The 17,760-nt window shown below is 43.6% G+C and overlaps 1 protein-coding gene across 1 annotated transcript in view; it reads right to left on the minus strand.

Moving 5' to 3' along the window:
- The window catches only part of LOC147685287 (alpha-N-acetylgalactosaminidase-like), a 163,481-nt gene that overhangs the window by 40,519 nt on the left and 105,202 nt on the right, over nucleotides 1-17,760 (minus strand). Inside the window, exon 4 of the mRNA XM_086941200.1 lies at nucleotides 11,016-11,193. Coding sequence (XP_086797326.1) covers nucleotides 11,016-11,193 — 178 coding nt within the window. The remainder of the gene's footprint in view (nucleotides 1-11,015; nucleotides 11,194-17,760) is intronic.

The raw sequence follows: 17,760 nt of genomic DNA on the forward strand, positions 1-17,760 counted from the left end.
TGTTAAAGTTTTATATGTAAGTGAGACCGCTTTTCCCTGAATCTGTTCCTGTAGTAGCCTTCCCTCTAGAGGTGCGTAGTCAGAGCTAGTCTACCCGAATCTTTTCCGCACGCCAAGCATGTCTCAGTTGTGCGTACTTATAAAACTGCGTGCGATGCAGTCCAAAATCCGATCTAAGGGCCACAAATGATTTCAACTCTCCCCTGACCACTATGTTTCCCAAGGTGGAGATATCTATATCATCCCACCTCTGGAAGCCTTTTAATTTGTTCAGTTCCATGAACCCCCTACAGTGCCAAATCGGCGTCTGTCGAGTGAGTTTCTTCTTCCATCCTGTGCGGTTCATCGCATTGTTCCACAGCTGTAAAGTAATGCCCATAGCAGGAAGAAGGTGCCCCAGTCTGGCTCCCCCATAGAGGTAGAACATCAATGACCTAGCTGACATCTTATGTCTCTCAAGGGCATAAGTGGGATGATCTGCCTGCGCATGTAGCCAATCATTGAGTGGGGCCATCTGTTCCGCCCAACAGTATTCCTCCAGATTCAGGTGCGAGATCCCTCCGCTATATTGATGTCGCTGGAGGGTGTTCAGTGCTACCCTGGGTTGCTTACCCAGCCAGAGAAAGGAGCGGAGTTCCGCATGTATTCTCACAAACACTTTTGGTGGGAGTGGATAATATTCATTCTGGAGGGCATATAGGAATTTGGGTAGTGTGATCATCTTGAACATAGCCGCCCGACCCAGTATAGTGAGCGGGAACTGCCTCCAGCGAGTCGCGTCCTCTATGAAATTCAGTATTATTCGTTCTAGATTCTGTTGGTAGAATTGTTTCCTATCCAGGGTGACGTACACCCCAAGGTATTTAAACCCTTCTGCTGTGGTCAATAACCTCCCAAGGGAGATCCGGCCACCGTTACCGTCCCTTAGGGTCATAAAGGACCGACTTGTGCCAGTTTACCTGGTAGCTCGCATACCTGCCATACCTTTCCAGTTCCGAAAAAACTTCTGGTATTGTGTGCTCTGGCTGTGTAATATATAGTAGGATGTGATCCGTGTAAAGTGATATTTCCTCCTCAGCGGCATCCAGCAACCCCTTTCTGAATCCCCTAATGGCCACATTCTGACGGACCCTGGCTGCCAGTACTTCTATTGTGATGGCAAAAAGGAGGGGGGGGGGCAACCCTGTTGGGTCCCCCTCCGGACTGGGAACTACCGCGACAAAGCCCCGTTTACTCTCACCTTGGCTCTAGGTTGTGTGTATAACAGCTGGACCCACTTCCAAAATTTGGGGCCAAAATCAAATTTCTGCAGGACGCCCTCGAGAAATGGCCAATGGACAGCGTCGAAGGCTTTCTCAGCATCTAAGGATAGAAACCAGTGGGGATCCTCTCTCCCTTGTACCTCTTGCAACCAGTTGTGGGTGCGCCGGAGGTTTAATCTGGTGGCCCTTTCCGGGAGGAACCCCGTTTGGTCTAAATGTACTAAATCCGATATCACCGACCGAAGTCGTAAGGCGAGGATTGTCGCCAGTAGTTTTGTCTCTATATTCAAGAGGGAGATGGGGCGGCATGACGCACAGTCATCTTGCGGTTTCCCCTCTTTATGTATTGCGATTATTATCGCCACACTCAAGTATGGGGGGAGTTTCCCTTCTTGTAATGCCTCCTCGAATAGTCCCTTCAGATGGCGTGTTAGGAAGTCCGCCGTGCGCTTAAAAAACTCAGCCGGAAACCCGTTTTGTTCCGGGGTTTTACCCGGTCTCAGCCTGGACAGGGATCTCATCCAGAGTGATGTCAGCCTCTAGGCCTTGTTGGGTCTCAGGGGTCAGGGACGGCAGTTCAATTGTTTCCATATACTGTAGCGCCTCCTCACATGTCCCTAGATCTCTAGCCGCGCAACAGAGTTCGTAATGGTCAGCAAATACCTCTGCGATTTGGGCATGAGATCTAAGCAACCGCCCCATAGGGTCTCTGAGCTGCTCCACCCATCTGGCTGCGCGCTCCTTTTTACTGAGCCACAGCATTAATTTGCATATGCAAATCAGGCTTGACCCTGTTCCAACAGTGAATTGTTTATTTTTCCAGACTAATAATTTCTAATCAGGTTGATCACAAAAGAAGAATTAAGGAGTAAATGTATGAGAAAGAGAGAGGATGCATAGAATCTAAAATGGACAACTCAATAGAATCTAAATCAATGTACAAGTCCAGTAATATCATAGTGACGATCCAAGTGAGAACATTCTAAGAAGGTGGGAAAATGCAAAATATAAGACTTCAACATTAACAAGTGCAAATGAGTACAGGATGAATGCCAAAAAGTCGTGTTCCACGCCACTGAGCCAAAGTTGATTTGAAAAGATTAAAAAAGGGGTACAGAATTGTATGTTCAGTAAAGAGAACAAAATAAGTCAGTAAATAGACATAGGATGGCGGCGGAGCAATTTACATTATGCTTATGGGTTGTATTCTAACTAATAGGAACAGCGGCTATCATTGGTGAATTTACTATTACTTAGAGATTTAAATATCATAACCAAATAGTGGATTACCACAATATGGTGAAGGTAGCCTATACAGATCTGAATAGATTTACTGTTCTGAACATTGCATCTACATACTGTGACAGTATATACATCCTCAAGGAATGTAGAAAGGGGTTAATATTAGCTAATCTATATATCTATCTTCATACTACTGTGGAAGTCAATATTATCAATACAATATTATTGCAGGATGATATCTTGCCACTCAAAATGGTGACATACATCCTGTCATAGACAACTAATATGGTATCCTATGACAAGCAATAAGTACACATAAGGGACTGAAACAAGATAAAGACCTAGATCTTACTGATGACTGAGGGAGGGAGCTAGGGCACAGAAGAAAAGCTTTGGTTGGTTTGCTTGCTTCTACTGGCTGGTAGGAGCAGCCTCTGAGCGCTATTCACATTTCTGATAAATTGTAATTGTATTTATATAGTGCTTACTACCGCGGACGAGGAGCCCAAGTATTTTTCGGTGAGTAGCAAGCTACTTTGGAACCCAAAAAGGATTAGCAAATGCTTAGTATAGGGAAATATGTGCTAATTTGAGTGGTGGACGTGTGATTCAGTTAGTTGGATTGAATCGGATAATGGAGGGCATAGAAGAGCCAAAGGTCTAGAAAGTGTTATTTGATAGATCATAGTAGTAAGATGAGGCTTTGGATGAGCAAAAGGAGAGATGAAGGAGAAAAGAGCCTCTAGAAAGGGATTAGGGAAATCATGGTGGTAAAATGAGGTTTGGGATGAGTCAAAGGAGGGATACACGAGGAAAGAATTAAGAAAGGGTTGCTTGGGATATCATAGTAGTAAAATTAGGTTTCAGATCAGCCAGGAGGGATGGAGGAGGGAAGTCTAGAAAGGGTTATTTTGGAGAGCTTAGTAGTATAACTAAGTTTGTGATAGATAAATGCACCAAACCATGGATAACCTGCTTTAAACTTTTCCAGAGTAATTAGACTGTTTGAGAGGACAGGTCAGTTGTGGGGGCGTAGCATTCTGCCTGTGTTATGAACTGGCTGTAAAATTCTTCTCTTTTCAACATACGGTGAAACCCAGTAGAGTACAGAATCAAAGACTGCCAATAAATGTAATCGGGTTAATCTAGAAGGGATGTGTCTGCGGAGGAGAGAGAACAAGGAGGTCCTACTGGGAACAGATAGACCTAGGAACACAGATGTAATTTATAAGTTTAGTAAATGGCTAACGTGGTGTAGAAAAAAGAAAAGGGACATATAACACCTTTTTACTATAATCTGGTATTGAATCCTCCAATGGTACCCCTCTAAGACTGAACCTACCTAATTCCCACAACGAGAATAAAGCCAATGTAGGAATCTAATGCCAGTCAAATGAGACCTGGTATATAATGTTCACATTTCAATTCATACATATGGATGGAGCCTGGGATGGCAGGCACATCCTCGCTTACAAAGACTGACTATTGCAATGGCCCAATTACTTACTGGTAATATGCACTACTCTGAGTCCACACTTCCTTGGTACAGTCATTGAATTGTGTGGCCTTAACCAATAGAAACAAGTTTTGGTAATATATAGAAAGTCATGCAAATCTGGGAGGCCCTTCTAGCAACTGGAACATGAGGGATTCATTTGAAATTTGCACTATTGTATTTTAGAAGGGAAAGTGAACTTCATGTCTTAGAGTGAGGACTCACTTTATGAAGAAAGTACAACTGATGAGGAAACTTTGGACTTGTAACAATGAACAGGACAGGCAATTAACTATTTCACCACAGGAACACTGATAGAAGGTCATATAGCTGCAGCCCATGGTATGATGCAGGGGGCTTCTCACCTGCTTGTGGTTATTGTGTGGCAGCGTGGATTAGGGGCAGCATCCCTGGGGCAGCGGAGGTGAAGGCTGACACCGCCAAGAGTCACCAATCTGCTGAACTACTCATGCCACCGCCCCTGGACTACACTTCCCGGCGGGCTCATCGGCGGCGCGACCCGGTGACACCAGCAACAGCGCCAGGAAGCGCATTTGAACAGCGCGGCACCCGCGTCACGGGACACGAGCGGGACGCCGGGCTAAGCCAGAGCAAAGGGCGGGCCCTATGTAGCCCTCAGAGGCCAGAGGAGGCCGGGCTGGGCCACCCCCCTTGGCAGGCAATTTCCTCCTGGATCCTTTGCATTGTTATCAGGTCAGTGACAAGAGTACACTAACCTGCCCAAACATTTGTCCCACAGTAAATTTCGATTAAACGTATATTATGGGGAAAAGAACACCGGCAGTGCCTAGGCCAAAAGACGTACATAAAATGGCAGTAACAACTTCCACCAACCCGCGGCCAAGTCTGACTGCCATTGATAAAATGCTCCAGAAGACCATTGACGTTGTCGCAACAGCCATCCAGAATGCTGAAAGGCGCCTTTCACTTCCACCAAGCTTGCCCCCTCTCTTGAATCAAGATAACTCACTGGATTCTCTACTTGCCGCATCCTATGCAGGGCTTCCAGGCACAGACTCTAATGAGAACTGCATAATTGTGGACACGGCCCCCCTTGAACATTTCATCACAGGTAGCAGGCTATCATCAACCCTCACCATGCTCAGGTCTGATATGAACATAAGTCAAGACTCTTGTGTACGATTGGCTAATGACCTGGCACATCTAGATGGCACTGGTCCATGTCCGGACCTTGATATATCAAATACTGAGAGGGACAAAAGTGACAGTATTCCGGTGCGAACCAGGGGGCAAAAAGCCAAGAGAAAATTGAAACACTTAGACACTGAGCTATCGCCAAAAAAACAGAGAAACAAGGGTGGGCGCAAGCAACTTCGGAGGATTTCTGCTTCTGCAGAGCGGAGAAGGAATAAGGGGAAGATCAATTTAATGAGATAGATACCCACACTAGAGAAGCTAGTGTAGCTATGGGGAACGAAGGATTCTGGGGGAGGATGAAGACCTACTGACTACCCTTTTAGGGCCAATCAACCAACAAATCCTAAATATGGATAAGAGGCTGAGAGTGTTAGATGATCATGTAACAAAACTAGGCATAGGGCAGACTGTAACAAATAAATCCAATGTGGGGATATTAAGTGGAACTAAGCCCAAAAATAATGGGGTTAATATGAACATAGATGGCCACAATAAACTCACTCCCCCGCCGCCAATACCAAGCACAAGCAAAAATCTACCTCCAGCCAAACATGCCCCTAATTCTAATATGACTAAGGTAGTTAGTTTGGAAGGAACGGAACACAATATTGATAAAAGCAAAAGGGTCCCAACCAGACAAACTAAGAATGACGCCCAAAATCGCCCAACAGTCCAACCTGAACAAAACATGGTAACCAACACGAGGAAGATACCTACCCGCATCAGCCTACCACCTGAATGCGGGGCGTATGTGTTGGTTCTAGTCAATGTGCCCAAACTAAGGAAGGACCAAGAGGAAAACCCCATTACCCTCAAAAATAGGATACTCCATTGGTTATCCGTAAATTGCAATTTCCCAATGGAAGGAGCAAGGGAGATTATCCAAACACAAAGAGGGGGGTGGGTGGGCCCGTTGAGAAAAAAGTTTGAGGGGGATTGCATAATTATAAATTTCAGGTCCCCTCAATGGGCTCAAAAAACCCTTGCTAATGCCCCACTGCCTTCACCTTGGGAATTTAACACGACTTTGCTCCCTCTGGGCTACTTTTATAGACACCTAATAGCCCCAAACTCCAACCCCGGGAATAACCCGGCTGTGTGCTATCAGGATCCAAATCTTGGTACCAGGAATAAACTCCCATTGTACCAACTGAATCAAGATTTTAGCTTTATGAATGGCCCCGCCCAGTGTCACCAGGCCATATTCCCAGCACACCCGATGCCACACCCATACTTTCCTATTATGCCCCAGTATAACCCTAGTGAGAGGCCATATTTAAGGACCAATCTAAACCGGAACTTGTCTCAGAACGAGCTGAGGTCCATATATAACATCCCAACCTATAACCGGTTTGAACACGCCTTCTCAAATCTAGAAGATCAGGTTTGACTGGGCAACAGGGGAGGAATATTTATTACCAACACAAGCTAACACAACCCAGGAAACAGTAGCGCACCACCATACGGTCACACCTATAGCCATACAAGAGGATGTAACTCCTACACTAACTAACTCTAAGTAGAGCATAGTTATGAGTGCTAGGAGCAAGTCAGCTAGCCACCCCAACCACTGTGACTTTTCAATCCTTAGCTGGAACGTGGCGGGGTTAGAATCAAGACTGTCAGACCCACAATGGGTCCAGCTATTGGATGGAAAAGACATTATTATGTTTCAGGAGACATGGGCTGTTGGGAATCTACATATAGAGGGCTACCATTGTTTTAGTGTGACAGCACCTAAGTCTGATTTTGGTCGCGCAGTGGGAGGCTTGTTTATTGGGATTAAGATATTGGGCGGTGGCACAATCAGAGACTTATCAAGCGGGAACCCGAACATACAAATCTTGGAATTCAAGCGAAAAACTCAGATTTATTTAATTAATTTTTACAATAATGATTTTTATTCTGTACCCAACAAGAATTTTGAAGCACTCTCTAAGACCTTACAAAAACTTGAAACCAGTTTAGAAACAGAGGAGGAGATAGGGATTTTAATCGGGGGGGGGGGGGGGGGGGGGGGATTTTAATGCGAAAATCTCAAAGAATTGCTGGACTGAAGATAGAAATCACTTAGATCAAGCTGAACGAAGGGGTATTGATTTAGCCAACATATTAACTGAGCACACTCTCAGTAATGCTATGGATACAGGTTACACTCCTAGCACATATCATGCTCCTACATTCAGAGGCAGGGATTGCTTTTCCACTATTGACTTTATCTTTATGTCCCCCCATTTAATAGACCGCGTAACAAAATCCACAGTGACGGAAACTTCGTTTGGCGATCATAACCCCCTCACAGTGACTCTGCACCTAGGCCCTAGCCAGGTATATGCTAATTTAAATGGCGCAAGAGACATTACACCCTTGGGTGGCGGTCTGCGATTAAAATGGAGGGGAGTGGACAGTGGGGCAATATTGGAAAGTGTAAAAAGGGAATATCCCCAGTTAATCAACTGTGTCTAGTCATCAAAACTTCTTTGTCAGTTCCACTGCCAAAGGAAGGGAAAGAGCCAAGGTGGTTTGATTCCGCCTGCTCATTAGCAAACAGGGAATTGCCCAGGGCATTAACCACCAAACCAAGGTGCATAACGGAGGTACAGGTAGCCAGGAAATTTTATAAACTTAAAATAGCTGAAAGAAAGGCTGCATTATTGACAGAACAGTGGGAGTCGCTGGTTGGAAGTGCAAACTTGAAAAGGAGTGGCCCCTTCTGGTCAGCTGTCAGAAAAATGAGAGAAATGGGCAACCAATTAAACCCAATCAGTTGCAATATAACCAGCAGTTCTTGGGAGGCCCATTTTTCCAAAATCTATGCCGCACCACTCGAAGAATTAACTAGCTTTGCCCCTGGACAGCTCCGTGGCTTAGAGATCGATCTCCATGAGGTGGAAATAGCTATCAAAGAGAGCCTTGGGAACAAGGCCTCAGGTCCTGATGGACTGCCCATAGAGGTTATCAAGCATAGTCCGGATCTATGGGCACCAATCCTCCTTAATGTCTTTAATAGTCTGCCAACAGTGCCCATGCCCACCACCTGGGCAACTGGCACCATAGTCCCAATTTTTAAAAAGGGTGAGAGGTCGGACCGAGTGCATTATCGTCAGATCTCCCTTTTGGACAATACCTTAAAAATCTTGGGGCGAGTCATTTATAATAGGGTGGTAGAGTGGACTGAAGATACAGGTCTATTGGACCCGTGTCAGACTGGATTCAGGAGCAAGGTGGGGACGGTGGAGCAATGCTTGAATCTAAAACTGATAATTGATAAGTATAGCGTTGCCCGATCATCTACTATTTACCTTGCGTTCATAGATCTTTCATCCGCCTTTGATCTAGTGAATAGATCTAAACTTTGGGCAACCCTCCTGAACTATGGACATGATGAGGCTCTTGTTAACTTCCTGGCCTACCTCCACACTGATCTCAAGGCACAAGTCAGGATTGGGATGGGTGGAGAAGTATCTGGACCTATCAACATTGGCAGGGGGGTAAGACAGGGGTGCGTTTTAGCACCCCTGCTGTTTATTATTTATATTAATAGTCTAGCCAAAACCCTAAAACAAGTGACTAGTGATGTACCAATAATCCAGGGGCAACCATTGCCAGTTTTATTATACGCAGACGACGCGGTCCTTATGGGCCGAACACCAAATGCCTTCCGTTTACTTGTTAAAAGTTTCGTCCAATACATGGAGGGCTTAGATCTGCGTGTACATTTTAAAAAATCTTTTATTATGCCATGTGGGCCAGGGAAACGAAAGCTCAACACCATACATATAGGGACAGATAAATTAGAATCTGTAACCACACTCCCATATTTAGGGTTGGTTTTCGCTGCGAACGGCTCATGGAGTGGGCACTCTGCCTACGCTATGGGCAAGTTCTCGAAAGCCACCAATTCTATTTTGAGCTCGTCACGTCCAAAGAGAATAGGTGCCACCAGAGCTATTTTAAACATTTTTTAGATAACAGTGCTTACCTGTAGCTACATATGTGGCTGAGGTCTGGGGATTGGGAAAAAGTCCAAGTATCCAGCGAGAAGAAAGCCGATTCTGTAGAAAAATACTGGGCGCCCCAATCTCATCTTCCAAATTTATTTGTCATGAGGAACTAAACCTCCCCTATGTATGTGACTTTATTAGAACTAGACCAGCTCTATTCTGGATCAGGATCTGGAGGAATAACTCAGCCACTCTAAGGCAAAATATTATAAAAGACTGTCTTAAATGTGACCATGGCCTGGCAAACCCCTGGCTTGCGGGAGTTTTAAAAACATTGAGTGCCGTGGACAGAGGAGATCTTTTCTCCGACCCAAGCAGGATTGAGCCCAAAGACAAAATTGAGGTCAAACAAGCACTGTATGCACTTTATAATTCTGAACGAATGGTAAGGGAAACACTCAAATCAACTGTTGTGAGTTACATGGGGAAAGAATTATGTAGGAGACCACTTCCACCCTACCTCACTTTATGACCAATTGGGAGAGATCACTGTTTCGCCTAAGGGCGGGATCAGTGAAATTCCTACTGGACTTACCTTTGGGTTATCAACACACAACACAATACAATCCATGTCCCTGTGATGGCATTAGTAAACAGAATGATTTGCACTTTCTATTCTTCTGTAAATTTTATTTAAAATATATCAATTGGTTTTTAATTCCTTATTTTAGAAAACAAAGACCCCTTTCGTTGGGGGAGTCTTATACAATGTTGCTCTCCCTGGACACAGATGAACAAATTTTTCGCACTAGCACTTTTCTGAGACTTAGAACACGTGTACGCAAAATGATGGAAAACCCCTGAAAATAGTCTTATGAGAGTTGCATTAGATTTTTTAATAATTATGAATTTTGTAATTTTGATCTGTCATGTAATTGAATTGTTTTATTGTGGTACTTTTATGAATTTTATGAAATTCGAATAAAGGTCGTTTGAACTTGAACTTGGTATGATGCAGAGTAAAAGGGGACTCAAAGATATGCTCTGCATTGATAGGAAATCTTGCCTGGCTTTGCTTTCAGGGGTCATTTGAAGATGTGTTTCATGTAAACAATCGTCATATATAGGAGGACTTCAGATCCCTTTTACTCGCAATCTAGACACGCGCACATACACAGATCTGGTGTTTAAGTAAAATGTAGCATCAAGATGCCTCTGCCCGAGACTGGGTGAAAACCACATTTTGATACGTGGCCTGTTGAAGAAACATATCTTTCGAATTTAATTAAAAAAATGTAAAAAAAGTTTCTGATACCATCAAAGTTATCTAAACGCTTGTGTACTGGATTCCTTTAATTAATCGTAGATGGTTGATTCCTCATCTTGCTGTATACCCATATTAGTTCCTTGTTGCACTGTTCACTTTGAAAGGATTACAAGTTCAGCAATTTTTTTTAGTGCAAGGTGTATTGACCCTTTTTAGGTTCAGAAAAGGTTTTTTTTTTTTTTTTTTTTTTTTACAGAGTTTTGTATAGCGCGAACTTGACCCGAATCGGGTATCAGAGCGCATTACATAGCATCAGTTGCATTACATGAGGACACATTCATTTTTGGAAATTAAGTGATTTGCCCAGAATCACAGTATGTTCAGCGTCATTGCCGAGACTTGAACTCAGTTCCCCAGATTTGAGGTTGACTGCCCTAGCCTTTAGGCCAACTCCACTCCTCTTTTGATGCAAAAATCACCAAATGCTGGTGTCCCAATGTATGTCATGACATAAGGAATGTTGGCAAAAGAAACTTCATTACCTCAGCGCATTAAGCGTACCAACAACAAATGAAAATAAAGTTCACAAGCATTCGATGAGCGTTGGGACATACATTATTACAGACCTATGACTTTAACTGATGAATTGGAATAACAGCCGTCAAATTTCAACATGTCAACTCCCCATTCAGCAAATGTGTTGGCATCGAGTGTGATGGTGTCCAGTGTGGTGCCAGGGTAGCCGCCGCATGTGTAGTTACCAATGTCACTGTAGATGCCAAGCTTAAGTCCTCTAGAATGAACCTATGGAAGGAAAAGGCACAATGGTTTGAGTTTCAAATGCTCTTAACACCAGAATTTGATGGTAATAATGCATTGTTTTTATGTGGAACCAACCGTGAAAATACCAGATTCAGCTCCTTAAACGGTATACAGTGCATTTCAGAACACATAGCTGCACTTCAATAAACACAGTAAAAAGTAAATTGCCTATGTTTAATCTTCCAAACCAGAAACAATGAAAGGCACAATATGAACAAAAAGAATAAAACACCAATGTAATGGTCCACACAGTGTAAGACATTCAAAAGACAATGTATGCCCCAAATATTCCTGGATTTGGTGTTGTGGCAGTAGACAACCCTGCCCTCTCCCTTATCTCCCATCTGTGAGCACCCAAACAATTCCTCAGAGTTGTGTGAAAATCATAGGAAGCAGTTGTTATAAGCAACAGGTAGAATTCTGGAATGGCGAAAAGTAAATAGGACTTAAAGCCTTTCTTATAAAGGCCAGCACCCCGTCAAGCCATGAACAAATATCCTACCCCCTTCCTCAATTCCCCAGTATTTTGGGACCTCTCACCAAGAGCACATCCTTTTTTTATCTGCGTTTTGGAGCTGAGCTCTAATCCTGAGAGCGGGATTACTTTATTATGTCCCATTGTGCCCTAGTTGGAACATTTAGGAATGTCCTTCTGCCTCGAGACGCTTGGGCAAGGCTGAAGGGCCACAAAGAAAGTGATTACCTATTATTTGTGAGGCCTTCAGGTCTCTGGGATCTAAGATATGGTTGATCCTGCAGATCAAGCAGAAAATAGGATTCAGCAAAACACTTCCAGGTTATTGCTACAAAGTCTGTTGGGGCAGAGAGAGAGGAGAAGAAGCAGGCTTTTGCATCTTTTGTTGCAGCCAAGTCCTCTCAGCGGTTAGTTTCCTGGAGTCAAGGTATATGTTAAGCAGCCTACAGGAACACAGGTATGACTGGGGAATATACTTCCAGAAAGAAGAAGCAATGAAGTGTGTGTGTGTTCGTGGTATGTGTGGGTCTGACTGTCTCAAACTCCATCGGCACAGCAGAGTTTACCATCTACCCCTAGTATTCTGCCTTTTTCATGCTGGTTTCTTACCTTTATTTTGCCTCTTTCTGCTCGTTACCGACCTTTATTTAGGCTCTTTCTGATCGCTATTTCGCAACTTTCTGACCTTTATTCTGCCTCATGCTGCTCATTTCTGACCTCTACTCTGACTCTTTCTGCCTTCCTGCTCATTGCTCACCTTTATTTTGCCTCTTTCTGCTGATTGTTCACCTTTATTTTACCTCTGTCTGCTCATTGCTGATCTTTGTTCTGCCTCTTTCTGATCGTTTCTTACCTTTATCTTGCCTCTTTCTGCTCATTCGGGCCTTTATTCTGCCCCTTTCTTCTCTATTTTCTGAACTTTATTCTGCCTTTTTCTCGTCTTCTCCCCTCAGGGCCGCGGATGGAAGCTCAAAGCCCCGAGGTCCTAGCCAGCTCACCGCATCCTGCGGGAGCCGGTACAAAAGGGGGTGGTGATGGACGGAGCATCTGAATCAATCAAACACTCACACCCAGTCAAAAGATCTGGGTTTAATCCATCACCGTTCTTTAGCCCACTCTGCAAACCCGAGTTCAGACATGGCTATATGCAAACCAGTCTGACCCTGTGCCTCATGGGAACAGTCCAGCCCGAACTGCCAAGCCATGTCTTCCCTGGACCGGAAACAAGCTTCCGAGGACCGGTTTCTGGCATTCCAGCCGTCTTCAGCCCGGCTTGCTTGAATCCAGTGGCAAAGTGAGCAAGGGACTCTCGTCTGAGCATACCCTGCCACACTTATGGTGGCCAAAAGCGGTACAAAATGGGGTGGTGATGGACGGAGCATCTGAATCACTCAAACACTCACACCCAGTCAAAAGATCTGGGTTTAATCCATCACCGTTCTTTAGCCCACTCTGCCACCCCAGTTCAGACATGGCTATATGCAAATCAGTCTGACCCTGTGCCTCATGGGAGCCAGCATTGCTCTCACAGACAGGAAGCTGCTAAACATGCAGCTCCTGGTCTGTCAGAGGAATCCTTTCACAGCTCTCGCTTGCTGACAGCAGAGTTTGTGTCTGTTCTGACTTGCTGGGAGTTGTAAATCTTTCTTTAGCCTCGGGGAGGTGGTTATCCCAGGGGCCTATAGAGCCCATGGAGGGAGGCCCTGTGTGTCCCCTCCTTTTTATCAATAAATCCCCGGGGAGGTGGTGATCCCCAGGGAGATCAATGAGCCTTAGAAGGGGGGCTCGTGCTCCCCACTACTTTCTTTAAAAAAATGACCCCGGCCCACCCGAGGGCTTCCAAAGTAAGTGCGGGAGCCACGGCTTGTTTTTTAAAAACAATTTGCCACAGATTCACGCTTCCATCATGTTTTTAAAATTATTGTTTGGCCTTTTTTTTTTGTTTTTTAACTTCTCTACCCTCGGATTTACCTTGCTGCTGCCCTTTCGTTTCTGTCCTGCTGAGGAGACCGGGATAAGCTCTCCCTTCCTGCCAGCTATCTCGCTGCTCCCGCGAACCGCCGACTGGCGGGGCACTACATCCCCCAGAAGGCCGTGCGGTCTCGCGAGAGGGGCTGCGAGAGCCAGCGCCAGCCATCACAACCAACTGGGAGCCCCCGTGGCGCAGGACGCGCGCAGGCTAGCCAGGGCGAAGCCCGGGCCAAAGGCGGGCCCGTCTGCGCCCATCCGCGACAGACCCAGGCAGGGCTGAGCCGTTCCTCTTGGCTCCTTTAGAAAACAGCTTTTGTGGCAAGAAACCAACGATAATCCACAATTCAATAAACCGAAATTAGATCATGGGCAAGAGGAAATTGGCCCCTAGTGGTGGGATGGCATGCAAAAAACAAAGCGTACCAATAACTAACATCCTGAAAAGTGCAGTTGGGATAATTACAAATGAAATAACCCAAGTCGAAGAAGAACTTGCTGCAACAAAGGGCGCTTTAGAGGCGGCAATGAAGAAATGGGATAGTGAGGCAGCGAAAACATTAGTGGGCGTATCACCTATCGCTTTGCAGAACGATGATATTGGAAAAGAAAACATTTCTGTGGTAGAGTCTATATCCTCTAGTACCCGTGAATGAATAACGGAGATTAGGAAAAGTGCTAAGAATCCCTGTATAATGACAGGATCCCTAGAAATATCCGAATTGACTGGATCTTTAGAAATGGACTCCCCACCTGCAAAAAAATAGAAACAAACTCTCCCCAAAGCTAAAGAAATACTAATACTAAACCAGAAAAAAAAGGTAACATCCAACCGAAAGGCCAATAAAGGGGTAAAATATAATACAAATGTAAATAAGGAAAATTACTGCGCCATGAAACCCTTGAATCTGGAAAATTTGTTTAAAAAACTACATGGGAAAATGGACAACATTGAACGAAGATTTGTGTCTGAAATAGACCTACTAAAGAAGGTTGTTATGAGTCTTGTAGAATTGGTATTAAAACTTGGATCCCAAAATGCTCTAGAGGAAACCCAAGTGATAAACCCATTGCCTACAACCCGGAAAGATCTTCTAGTGGTACAAACTGCACTACAAGGCCAAGATGGTAAAATGAGACCAAGACCCGTATCTCAAGGACCAATGAATCACAAGGACCTCCCTTTAGGTCAGTATATAAGATCGGACACAAACAAGCCAATGACCCTAAATAATGTAAAAAATCATGGGAAGCTAAATGAAGTAGGCTCTTTGAATAATAATGTTTTTGATGTTTTATATTTACTCCCTCAATCGAACCCTCATGTGATAATCTTGAAAAATGTGCCTAAAACAAGGGGGGACAGGAAAGAATCATATGACACTTTTAAAAAATCAGGTGGCGCACTGGATCGCAAATAAGACAAATTCTAATATTGACCTATTACAGAAAAGTATACTAATACTCACAAGAGTAAGCTGGGTAGGGAAATCAAGAAAAGACTGCTACGAGGATGGTGTGGTAGTTAATTTCTGCAGCAGGGAATTGGTGGGTAGCTTGCTAAATCGGCTTGGCAATTGTAGGGTTGAACCCAATATATACCAGGGGACAAGATCATAGCTCTCCCACTTGGATATTTGTATAATCCAAGGAATGAGCAACATCATATTGGAAATAATCTGGGAATGCCAGAAGTTATAGGGATCACCTCTACAGTAAATAGATTTTTCCCACTAAGTCAGCTTAGCGATCCAGATTGACATAGAAAAAAAGCTAGGGATGATCAAAAAGCCCCACTGTTTGAAAATAGGTTAATTTGTGTAAATGAGATTGGACCATCTGTAAAAAATGTCTGTGATGGTAAGATATATTATGATGAGCAGTCCATAGGAAATGAAAAGGGTGAGATGTGTATCGAACAAGTACCGGAGAATGGGCAATACAGATAAATGAGAGAGGGCTACATGTAAAAAATGCTAGTCGAAGGATAGTACCCTATGATTGGCAGGCCCTAGTACAAGAAATGGGGGAAATGGGTACCGAACAATTGGCTAGTGGAAGCCAACCTTGCCAAAAATATTTAAGTATAATGTCATGGAATGTGGCAGGGGTTAGATCGAAATTAAATTATGAGGAATGGCTGAATAAACTAGAGAACCATAGTGTAATTATGTCACAAGAAACGTGCCAAATTAGACACTTCTTCATAGATGGCTACCAAATTATATGTACAGACGCCATACCATCTAGGATGGGTCGTGCAAAGGGTGGTCTTGCAGTCGCAATATCACCATCTTCCTCTCGTTAAAATAAAATCATATACTAGTTCACAATTTTTTCAATTTATTTGTCTTAAAACTGAGGGGAGCCAGGCCGTTGTCATCAAACTATTACAATAATATTTTTGATAAAACTAGATTTAAGGTGATTAATTCGCTAGAAAAAGACCTTGATGATTTTTTGACAGGGATAAATGTAGAGTTGTTGTGGAAAAACAATGCGGATATTTGAATGACCATGGAGATCCAATTTCACATTTCCCCCACGATACATATGGAGAAGCCATTAACTCTGTTGTCCACAAATATGATCTGGCAATCTTGGATGTAAAGAGTGAAGATGAACACCACCCCCCTCATACCTTTCTTGGTTCTAGATCTAGGTTAACAATTGACCACTTTATTATCACTGACTACTACACAAAACTAGTGCGCTCCTTTTTTTGCCTATGAATGCCTTATTAGTGACCATCACCCCCTGGTTTTGACCTTAGACATAAATATCGCTAGGATAAATCTAGGGAAGGCAACAGAGGAAAAAAATTGAGCCTTATGGCTCGAATGGAATTTCTATTAAGTGGTCAGGAGTAAATCCTTCTCTATTTTTTTAAACAATTATCGGGAAGACACAAGGCGAAATTGATATTTGCCTACATGACACAGTAACTAACTCAGATATCAATGGAGCATTTTCTAATATTACTGAAATAGCAAATGACCTAAAAATAAAACAGAAGTCCAAATCACAATCAAGAACCTAGATGGTTCAATAAGGAATGTTCGAGTTTGAATAGGGACCTAAAAGGAATTTTAAAAATCAAACCTAGGTGGAATAAAACAACTAAGGTTGAAATATAATTTAGCATTGAAAGACAGAAAAAAAGAGATCCAAGAAGAGGCGTGGGGGGAAACTAGCTCAAGCGGCAGCAACCTGGGATACAACTCTGTTTTGGCAAACTATCAATTACCATTTTTTTAAGGATACTCCTGCTGTAAAAATAAATGCCCTAGTGCCTGTTGAGGGCTGGATAACCCACTTTGGAAATATTTTTAACCCTGGAGGGATCAATATCGTACAAAATAAGGAAAAATTATTTTTAACCGTAGAGCCAGCAGGGATGCCTCAGATAACTGTAGAAGAAATAATAGGAGCACTAAATAAAAGTGCAAGTGGCAAAGCCGCTGGCCCTGATGGGGTCCCTATCGATGTTTTCAAATGTAAGATTGATTTTTGGTTACCTGTCTTACAGAAGTTCTTTAATGCAACTCTTGATGGAAAACTGCCCACATCTTGGGTGGAAAGCATCATAGTCCCTATTTTTAAAAAAGGGGACAGAGGAAACCCAAAATGTTATCGGCCCATATCCCTCTTAGATTCCATCTCAAAACTGATGGGGAGAGTTTTGCTGGGTAGATTAGAATCCTGGGCCTCTAAATATAACATCTTATCAGAGGCCCAATATGGTTTCAGGAGAGGGATAGGAACAATCGAACAGTGTCTAAATTTGGATCTTTTGGTGGGTAAATATACTATAGCTAAAGGGGGCAGTTTACATCTTTGCTTTGCCGATCTCACCAGTGCTTTCGACCTGGTTAATCATGAAAAATTGTGGCGAACGCTGGTTGAGATTGGAGCCCCCAAAGATATTGTTGTTTACCTATCCCAAATTTATAGTCGATCTAGAGTTCATTTTGGGCCGAAGGGGGAGTGCACGCCAGATTTGAGGGTAACACGAGGTATTAGGCAGGGGTGCGTTTTAGCACCCCTACTATTCTTATTGTATATAAATAACGTTGATCGTTGTTTACAAAATATTAATGCTGATG

The sequence above is a fragment of the Lissotriton vulgaris genome, chromosome 10 (genome assembly GCF_964263255.1).
Source record: "Lissotriton vulgaris chromosome 10, aLisVul1.2, whole genome shotgun sequence".
Classification (NCBI taxonomy): Eukaryota; Metazoa; Chordata; class Amphibia; order Caudata; family Salamandridae; genus Lissotriton; species Lissotriton vulgaris.